Raw genomic sequence first — 10881 nt, 5'->3', positions numbered from 1 at the left:
TATCGCGCTGATCGCGATCTATCTTAAATACAAACATGAATACAAGACACATTAACGTCTTTCCCCGTTACAAACATCATAATATAATTACAAATTTAAATGAACACATTACTGTCTGAGCAACTAAGATATTTAATTGTGCACATTGAACCTACAAGCTGTGGTCTCTTAAAACTGAGCGATAAAGATGAACACTTTTTTTTTCCAACTTCATCTTTATTTCAATAACAATATTATAAAAAAACATCATACACAAAAGCAAACATCTTTCAAAACGGCAATCAATCAATCATGAATGATTGAAATAAACATTGATGTCACATAAATCAAAGTCATTCCTTAAAATGGAAGAAAATAAACATATTTAAACACTCAAATTATATTGTGTTTTATTACTCATTTATGTTATTTTTTTCTAATAAATCTTGGTTTAAAAATGTCACTGTACTTGAAAACTCGTGGAAAAACAAGCAAGCGTATTCCTAGAAAGAAGTCAAATTAAACATAATGAAAATATCGCATACATGCACTGTCAGGTTCAAACACTGATGACATATATTAAACAAGACAAGAAGCAAGGAATTAAACAGAGACAATATTAAATTAGGCTCAATTGAGGAGAGCGCGTCTGCTCTGTACTCTTGTACAGTCTCCATCACGCTCTGGCGAAAGATTGTACGCCTCCTCTTTTATTTGGACTTTCTCTGATTACATGGCAACAGCTGTTTCTAAGGGACGGGGGTCGTAAACAGGAAAAGTTTCAGATCCACAGAAGACATGGGGTCATGAGGAGGTACGATTGTGCTCCAGACAATCACAATTTGGAGGAAGACATCGGATATTTGTGAAAGAAGCAGTGAACATTTTTTGAGGGGGTCCTGGGTTTGGGTGGATGTCGCCACACATGAACAAAATACCACAAACTAAACAATTAAATCATTTTTCTCCAGTGTGTTTTTTTACATGTTTAGTCAAACCTGGCCTGGTAAAAAAGCTTTTACCACAAACCGAACAATCAAATGGCTTTTCTCCGGTGTGTGTTCTCGTGTGTTGAGCAAAGCTCTTCTTTTCATAAAAGCTTTTACCACAAACTAAGCAATTAAAGCGTTTTTGCCCGGTGTGCGTTGCCGTGTGTCGAATCAAACTGCCCTTTTGAGAAAAACTGTTACCGCAAATTGAACACCTAAAGGGTTTTTCTCCTGTGTGCGTTCTGCTGTGTACAGTCAATCTGATCTTTTGAGAAAAGCTTTTATCACAAACTAAACAACGAAATGGTTTTTGTCCAGTGTGTTTCTTTTCATGTTTGGTCAAACCAGATCTGGTAACAAAGCTTTTTCCACAAACAGAACAAATACAGGTTTTTTCGCCTGTGTGTGTTGTCATGTGCCGAGTTAAAGTGTCCTTTTGAGAAAAGTTTTTACCACAAACTGAACAACTAAATGTTTTCTCTCCTGTGTGTGTCCTCATGTGCTTAGTTAAATTGCTTTTTTGAGAAAAGCCTTTACCACAAACTGAACAAATGCATGTTTTTTGTCCGGTGTGTATCATTATGTGTTGAGTCAAAGCGCTATTTTTGATAAAGCTTTTTCCACAAACTAAACAACAGAATTTTCTTTCTCCTGTGTGTGTTCTCATGTGTTCAGTCAACCTAATGTTTTTAGTAAAGCGTTTACAACAAACTGAACAGGAAAAGGGTGTTTCTCCTGTGTGTCTTCTCATGTGTTCGGTCAAACTGCTCTTGCTGGTAAAGCTTTTATCGCAAACTGAACAATAAAATGGTTTTTCTCCAGTGTGCGTCCTCATGTGTTGCGTCAAACTGCTCTGTTGGGTAAAGTTTTTACCACAAACAGAACAATTGTATGGTTTTTCTCCTGTGTGTGTTCTCATGTGATCAGTCAAATGGCTCTTTTTGCTAAAGCTTTTAGCACAAACTGAGCAGCTCAAACCATTCTTACTGCATTCAAAATGTTTGTTGTTAACCGAAGAGTTAAATGTTTTTTCTCCTGTGTGTATTCTCATGTGTGCAGTGAAACTGCTCTTTATAGGAAAACATTTACTACAAACTGAACAATTAAATTGTTTTTTGCCTGTGTGAGTTCTCATGTGTTGAGTCAAATTATACCGTTTAGTAAAACTTTTAGCACAAACTGAGCAGCTCAAACATGATTTACCAGTATTCTTTTTAGAGCATTCGGAGTGTTTGTTGTCAGTGTGAGTCCTCATATCACCTTCACAGTCTGTATCGCTGCTCAAAGTTACTTCAACCCCATCTTCAGCCTCACTATCTGATAGTGGAGCTAGGAGGTTGTCTACTTGTGGTTTCTCTTCATCATCTTCAGTCTTCACAGAGACAACAGTCAGTAGCAACTTGGTGAGATCAGCCTCCTGTGGTCCTAGAAGACACTCTCCCTCCTGAGTGATCCAGAGTTCCTCCTCTTCCTTTTTAATGCAGGGTGGCTGTGGAGTCTCCTGCTTCAAAGTGGAGATCCCCCCTGACTGAGGAGGAAGTTCTTCTGGATGACCAATCAGCTGCTGGACGTCTGCAGGACATAAACAACACAAATACGCTTTATCTCAGACATGATCCATGAGATGTTTATCCTTGAACTTGCTACCCACTTGTTTCTATGTACTGTATGTGTGTGTAGTGTTTCATGGCCATTCATTTAGTGCCTTGCCAGAATGATGGATCAATGTTTACATGACTTGGCTTGGACTCAAACAAGTGGAGCTAGAATCACAGAAAATATAAAATCCGTTTCAATGAACATTAGGATACTACAAACTAGCAGTGGGGGGAATCAATATTGCAATATATCACAAATTATTTTCTAACAATACAATGATGTTGATAGGTTTTCAATGTAGTGAGTCCCTGGTACCCACAGGTTAGGATTTGAAATGTATTTGGTCCCCAAATAATTATTTCAATGTGTTGTTATTTCTTATATTCTGCTTTTTCTTCAATTGTGTTGGGTCTAATCACCACAGTATGTCTTTTTATTATTATTTTGCAATTAAAGCACGTCCCCTAAACCAGTGTTTTTCAACCTTTTTTGAGACAAGGCACGTTTTTTTGCGTTGAAAAAATGCGGAGGCACACCACCAGCGGAAATCATTAAAAAAACGAAACTCAGTTGACAGTAAAAAGTCGTTGTTGCAATTGTTGGATATGACTTTAAAGCATAACCAACTATGTATCAATATAGCTCTTGTCTCAAAGTAGGTGTACTGTCACATCACGCCATTTTTTTCTGTTTTCCTGTGTGTAGTGTTTTAGTTCTTGCCTTGCACTCCTATTTTGGTGGCTTTTTTTGGTATTTTCCTGTAGCAGTTTCATGTCTTCCTTTGAGGGATATTTCCCACATCTACTTTGTTTTAGCGATCAAGAATATTTCAGTTTTTATCCTTCTTTGTAGGGACATTGTTGATTGTCATGTCATGTTCGGATGTACATTGTGGACGCCGTCTTTGCTCCACAGTAAGTCTTTGCTCTACAGTAAGTCTTTGCTGTCGTCCAGCATTCTGTTTTGGTTTACTTTGTAGCCAGTTCAGTATTAGTTTGGTTCTGCATAGCCTTCCCTAAGCTTCAATGCCTTTTCTTAGGGGCACTCACCTTTTGTTTATTTTTGGTTTAAGCATTAAACACCTTTTTACCTGCACACTGCCTCCCGCTGTTTCCGACATCTACAAAGCAATTAGCTACCGGCTGCCACCTACTGATATGGAAGAGTATTACACGGTTACTCTGCCGAGCTCTAGACAGCACCGACACTCAACAACGACACATAATTTGCAGACTATAATTACTGGTTTGCGAAAAATATTTTTAACCCAAATAGGTGAAATTAGATCATCTCCCACGGCACACCAGACTGTATCTCACGGCACACTAGTGTGCCGCGGCACAGTGGTTGAAAAACACTGCCCTAAACGTTAAAATGCCATAGATACAAATGAGCACAGCAATTAAAAGTGGAAATGTTGGTTTATTTAGTATTCCGTTCATATCTTGCATTTGCATTGCATTTGCAAACAGCTAAAATTATATATAAAGCAAACTATAACCTGCTAGCCAAGAATGTACAACAATTCTCAACAAAAGAGGAGAAATATAACCTTGGAGGAAAATCTCATTTAAAACATTAGTATGCACGTATAACACTTAAAACCTTTAGCATATCAGTATGTGGAATTAAATTATGGAACGGATTAACCAGAGAAAGTAAAGAAAGCACCAATATGATCCAGTTTAAGAGACTGTTCAAACTACAAGTGTTCACAAAGTACACATAACAAGAATTATGATGAACATCTAGATTATTGATGTATCTAATATTTGTTTGCTTACTATGGTACATTATTTATTTGTTCACTGTTCTGTTAAAGAGAACAAGGAAATTGGATAAAATTGCTATGGCATTAAAGGCCTACTGAAACCCACTACTACCGACCACGCAGTCTGATAGTTTATATATCAATGATGAAATCTTAACATTATAACACATGCCAATACGGCCGGGTTAACTTATAAAGTGACATTTTAAATTTGCCGCTAAACTTCCGGTTCGAAACGCCTCTGCGTGTGACGTATGCGTGTGACGTAGCCCGGCGAACACGGGTATGCCTTCCACATTGAAGCCGATACGAAAAAGCTCTGTTTTCATTTCATAATTCCACAGTATTCTGGACATCTGTGTTCGTGAATCTGTTTCAATCATGTTCATTGCATTATGGAGAAGGAAGCCGAGCAAGCAAAGAAGAAAGTTGTCGGTGCGAAATGGACGTATTTTTCGAACGTAGTCAGCCACAACAGTACACAGCCGGCGCTTCTTTGTTTACATTCCCGAAAGATGCAGTCAAGATGGAAGAACTCGGATAACAGAGACTCTAACCAGGAGGACTTTTGATTTGGATACACAGACGCCTGTAGAGAACTGGGACAACACAGACTCTTACCAGGATTACTTTGATTTGGATGACAAAGACGCAGACGTGCTACTGTGAGTATGCAGCTTTGGCTTTTTTTTGCGTATGTACGTAACTTTTTTTAAAATATATAAGCTTTATGAACCTTGGGTTAGGTGAACGGTCTTTTGGGCTGAGTGATTGTGTGTGTTGATCATGTGTTTGAATTGTATTGGCGTGTTCTATGGAGCTAGGAGCTAGCAGAGGAGCTAGGAGCTAGCATAACACGTACCGTACCGTACGTGCGCGTCACGTACGTAACTTTTTAAAAATATATAAGCTTTATGAACCTTGGGTTAGGTGAACGGTCTTTTGGGCTGAGTGATTGTGTGTGTTGATCGGGTGTTTGAATTGTATTGGCGTGTTCTATGGAGCTAGGAGCTAGCAGAGGAGCTAGGAGCTAGCATAACAAACACGCAGGTGTTATTATGCAGGATTAATTTGTGGCATATTAAATATAAGCCTGGTTGTGTTGTGGCTAATAGAGTATATATATGTCTTGTGTTTATTTACTGTTGTAGTCATTCCCAGCTGAATATCAGGTACCGTGAGTATGCAGCCTTGGCTGCTAAACATTCGATAACTTGACCGTATGTGCGCGTCACGTACGTAACTTTTTAAAAATATATGTTTATTTACTGTTGTAGTCATTCCCAGCTGAATTCCCAGCTGAATATCAGGTCACCCCCGGCTCTCACAGCATCTTCCCTATCTGAATAGCTTCAACTCCCCACTAGTCCTTCACTTGCACTTTACTCATCCACAAATCTTTCATCCTCGCTCAAATTAATGGGGAAATTGTCGCTTTCTCGGTCCGAATCTCTCTCACTTCATGCGGCCATCATTGTAAACAATAGGGAACTTTGCGTATATGTTCAACTGACTACGTCACGCTACTTCCGGTAGGTGCAAGCCTTTTTTTTATCAGATACCAAAAGTTGCAATCTTTATCGTCGTTGTTCTATACTAAATCCTTTCAGCAAAAATATGGCAATATCGCGAAATGATCAAGTATGACACATAGAATAGATCTGCTATCCCCGTTTAAATAAAAAAAATTCATTTCAGTAGGCCTTTAAAAGGGGTAGGATTATATAAACTCTGCTTCTTCCCACTCCTTTTCGGATGTGCTGTATTGAAACAACTGGAAATGTGTGATGCATTACATTGTATCGTATTCATGTTCCAAATAAAAAAATGAAATCCGTGGTGACTGAATAGTTGTTTTCTGTAGAGGCTAAACTAGCATGTTGTGATATTGTGTACAGGTGATGACGTCTGTGCTGAGCGGATGTGCAGAGGAGTCTTCAAAGTAATGAACTTTCCGGTACAATTTCTTAAATTTTGATCCGCCAAAAGTTTTATCAATGACAAATACTGCCTAAGTTTGCAATCGGACAAGTTTACCGCGAGGGGCTGTCAAAAGAAAGACTTCATGGTAAACACTGAGGTGAGTGTAAAGTCAACCTTTTTAACATCATCCTGTGCCATGTCTCCAGTAAATGACTTGTTTCAGTCTTTGTGAGTCCATGGAAACTTCACTATTAACTACCCCTGGATCGACATTGTTCGGAGGATGGAGACAGGCTAGCCGTTAGCTTCAAGCTAACCAGCACCCGACCAGACTCCTCCACCCCAAAAACATACTTTGCAGGTCAACAAACGGGGCAAATATGTGCCTTTTGAAGCGTTAATGTGCGAGGAGTGTTCAAAGGGAGTTTCTTGGAGAAGTGACTGACAAGTTAGCAAGTGTCGCTCGCATCGCTGACAGTGACGTCATCCCCGTCATTGTTTACTGAAGCAGAGATGCTGACTGTGCGTTATGATAAACGCTCTGCTTTTTATCGATAGACTTATCAGATAAATGTTTTAATTATCTATAGCAGGGGTGTCAAGGCCATTTGCAGCCCCCGCAGCTAATGTTTTAAAGGCCCACGGCACATTCTAAAAAATACTATTAAAATAAACAAAAACATAACAAAAGTGGAATAAAAAAGCTTACAGATGAAATGTAATTTAGAAAAAGTTGCAATGTTGACTAATAAAACAAAGCTGTTTTTTTTTCTTTAAAACTATCATAATATTGAATCAAAATCAATGTTTTTTTAATGAATTATTGACCTATACAAAGCTCTGATTACTTCACATCAAATATTCCACTTTGAAAATATTTTTTGGGGAAGATTTTTCATATTTTGTGTGTTTGCCATAAAAAAACAGTTTTCTTTGACAAAAAGGGCAGAAAACAAACAAACACAAAAACAACATAAAAAAAACAAAAGACTAACTTAGAATTGAGGGATAGATCTGAAGTTGATGTAGATTCTAGAGCAGGCTGGGCAATTATTTTGATTCGGGGCCAAATTTAAAGAAAAAATGTGTCCGGGTGCCGGTATATCTATTTTTAGGAACACTAATACAAAACCTCACAATAGCGTCTGATTGAATGCTAAAAACGTTACGACAGACCGCCTAAAAAAACAGAATGACATTTTTTTTTTTTACTAAATGAGACACCCAGAATGTACATGAAAATAAAGAATATTAACTATGAACAATAAAACACTGAATATTGACAACATATGACCGTCACACCCCCTCTACAACGACATATTTTACAATCAACGCAACAAAAATGCAACAAACACAGCACAATATGAACGCAAATGGTAAAAAAACCCCACCTACAATCTGATAAATCACAAAGCTTTAGAACTTTGTTGTAAAAATCTCATTCCGCGTCCGTCCCTGACACCCGCATTTCAGGCTGGCCGCTCTGGAAACACTCTGTGGAAACGCTCCCCACCCACACTGCTTGGTGACTTGTCTGAGCTGCTGTGACTTAGATTACCATAGTAACTAGTATATCATGCAAAAGCGCAGATTCTAACCAATGAAATACTTTGTATAGTTCAAGACTTACAGTCATTTGAAAACATCACTGCACATCATAATGGCGGCTACACTTTCCATCTTAAAGATCTAAAAAAATTATTTGGGAATGTCCGGCGGGCCAGATCGAAAAGCTTAACGGGCCGCAAGTGGCCCCCGGGCCTTAATTTGCCCAGGTCTGCTCTAGAGATTTAAGCGTTAAATAAATAATGTATGTATGCCCTGGCACACTATTATTATCATTATTTCATGACTGAAGCAAAAAACTTTTTACACTTTTATACTGAAATAAATACACACACAACTTATTAAATACAAATGTAGAAAAAACTACCGGCAGCGGTAAAGTTTAGAAACATGAAGGAAAGAAAAAAGTGAATGAATGTTTATAACTTAATACATTTACATATGTAGGGTTGGGTATTGTTTGAATTCGAACGATTCCAATTCCGATTCCGATTCTTTGTTTCGATTCCGATTCCTTACGATTCTCGGTTCCGATTCTTTTAAGAGGCAGGGTCAAAAAAAAGTTTAGGATATTTTAAATGAGCTGGCTAACCTACAGTCTTTCTGAATGAAATAGTCTGACATTCTCCATCAAATTTTAATTCTATTAACTTTTTATGAACTTTACTATAAATTCCTCACAGGGCTGTTTTCAACTAGAATATAAATATCAAATCTATGAACTTGAATATAAATATTATAAATTATGAATACATTTTCCCAGGGGTACACTTTCCTCAAGAGAGCTTTATTTTTGAAAACCTCATGAAAACACATTTACACATAAGTGTATGATGCTGCAGGAAACCTCATGAAAACACATTTACACACACAAGTGTATGATGCTGCAGGAAACCTCATGAAAACACATTTACACACACAAGTGTATGATGCTGCAGGAAACCTCATGAAAACACATTTACACACACAAGTGTATGATGCTGCAGGAAACCTCATGAAAACACATTTACACATAAGTGTATGATGCTGCAGGGAACCTCATGAAAACACATTTACACACACAAGTGTATGATGCTGCAGGAAACCTCATGAAAACACATTTACACACACAAGTGTATGAGGCTGCAGGTACTTAAAAATGTTACCGTGCTCCCACTGATGGGCTAGCCTGGTGCAGAAAAGCAAATAAACAATAAGAAACAACTTGCAAAACCCAGTCCAGATTAGCAGCAGGTACAGTATAAAATCAGAGACAGTTCTTGTTTAGGAAAATGACCATATCCGCCTTCTCAGGCAGGATGCGTGAGCGTTCTGGACAGATAGTGTCTCCTGCTGTGGAAAATACACGTTCGCTGGGTGTGGAAGAAGCTTGAACGCATAAATAGGAGAAAGCGAGATATGACAGCAAAGGATAAGTCTTTTGTTGGTTCCACCGGACCACCACCATGCACAGCAGGGTCGTCAGACATAAGTATCGGTGGAACGTCCTGGTACATCTGCAGCTCTCTCTCCACTCGTTTCTTGATGGACATGGAGCTCTGTTATTTCGCGGTTATTTCATTTTTTTTTGTAAAGTAAAGCCACACTTTCGACCGCCGACGCCCGCTATCCATGCTTGAGCTTGACTGACTCGCTCGGCTACATAGGCTCGGCTATGCTAACACTTCCGGCGGTGGGCGCTTCTTCGTTGGTGTTCAGCGTCTTCTTCTTCCGGTTCGGCGGACATATTTTTTTCCAGTCGGCGGACTGGTATCGAAAATAGGAATCGAAATGTAAACTTTTGAACGATTTCGGGAGAATCGGAAAGTTAGTCCCGGTTCCAATCGATACTCGATACCCAACCCTATACATATGCATACAAAATTGTTTTCTTTTGTACTCATTTTTAATGAATTAAGTAACGTTTATGACAACCTTTTTTCAAAACACACTATAGAATGTGAGATATAACAGGACAATGCACACATTTATCATTTCTTTTCAAAACGGTTACAGAAAAGTGGGACCCCATCTTGAAAATTCCTAGCGCCAACACTGGTATTGTGACCAACATTATCACGATTATCATTATTATTGTGCTCAGTGGCCTAGTGGTTAGAGTGTCCGCCCCGGCCGAGTCATACCAAAGACTATAAAAATGGGACCCATTACCTCCCTGCTTGGCACTCAGCATCAAGGGTTGGAATTGGGGGTTAAATCACCAAAAATGATTCCTGGGCGCGGCCACCGCTGCTGCTCAATGCTCCCCTCACCTCCCAGGGGGTGATCAAGGGTGATGGGTCAAATGCAGAGAATAATTTCGCCACACCTAGTGTGTGTGTGACAATCATTGGTAGTTTAACTTTTTTATTGTTGAACATGCTCAAAAAGTACTCATACACACACCAAAATATTTTAACCAAGTTGTATTTTTTTTAATAACTAAAATAAATAACCACAGAATACAGTCTTGGCAGAGGAAACATCAAACATAGTTCTGGCTTGATAAGAGACATAATACTTTTATTCGTGTGTTTAAATATGTTTATCTTTTTTCCGTTTTAAGTTGTAAAAGGTGATCAGTTTGTTTCAATTCCGGTTTGTGTGACGTCACGCGAGTTCACTTCCCGTTGAAGGGACGTCCGTATGTTTCAACTTGACACTGTCGAGTCTGTCAATAACTGCAAAAACAGCACATCACATGTTCAATGTGAATACTGGAGCTCAGTTGTTTAGACAGCAATGTGTTTCTACAAGTTGAGATTGGGGAATAAAGTTTCGTAACAGTAAAGGTGTTAATGTCTATTATTTACATGTTAGCATGTAAGCTAGCTAGCAAGCTAGCGCCAGTCCGTATGAAAGTGTAGTTCTGAACGATGGTGTTTCCACCATTTGAAATGATTACGGTAATACTAACCGTCGGGAGTTTTACAGCGGTTATCATTACTGAGTGACGTGCCTCAACTGGCTGCTGATCACAGCAAGTCTCTTCTCAGTATTTGAATGGCAAATGTGAAAATTCAGCGATTTTGAATAAAAATAATCTAAAACTGGTGAAGTTAAATGGAAAATAAC

At 38.6% G+C, this 10881-nt stretch overlaps 1 protein-coding gene across 1 annotated transcript in view; it reads right to left on the bottom strand.

The window, feature by feature from the left end:
* Window positions 1-250: 250 nt before the first annotated feature.
* Window positions 251-10881, bottom strand: part of LOC133631894 (gastrula zinc finger protein XlCGF57.1-like) — a 13860-nt gene continuing 3229 nt past the window's right edge. The window contains exon 2 of the mRNA XM_062024074.1: window positions 251-2540. Coding sequence (XP_061880058.1) covers window positions 937-2540 — 1604 coding nt within the window. The 3' untranslated portion in view covers window positions 251-936. The remainder of the gene's footprint in view (window positions 2541-10881) is intronic.

This window comes from Entelurus aequoreus, linkage group LG17 (assembly GCF_033978785.1).
Source record: "Entelurus aequoreus isolate RoL-2023_Sb linkage group LG17, RoL_Eaeq_v1.1, whole genome shotgun sequence".
NCBI lineage: Eukaryota > Metazoa > Chordata > Actinopteri > Syngnathiformes > Syngnathidae > Entelurus > Entelurus aequoreus.
The sequence above is the reverse complement of the archived record's forward strand: the minus strand, read 5'-3'. Positions and strand labels throughout refer to the sequence as shown.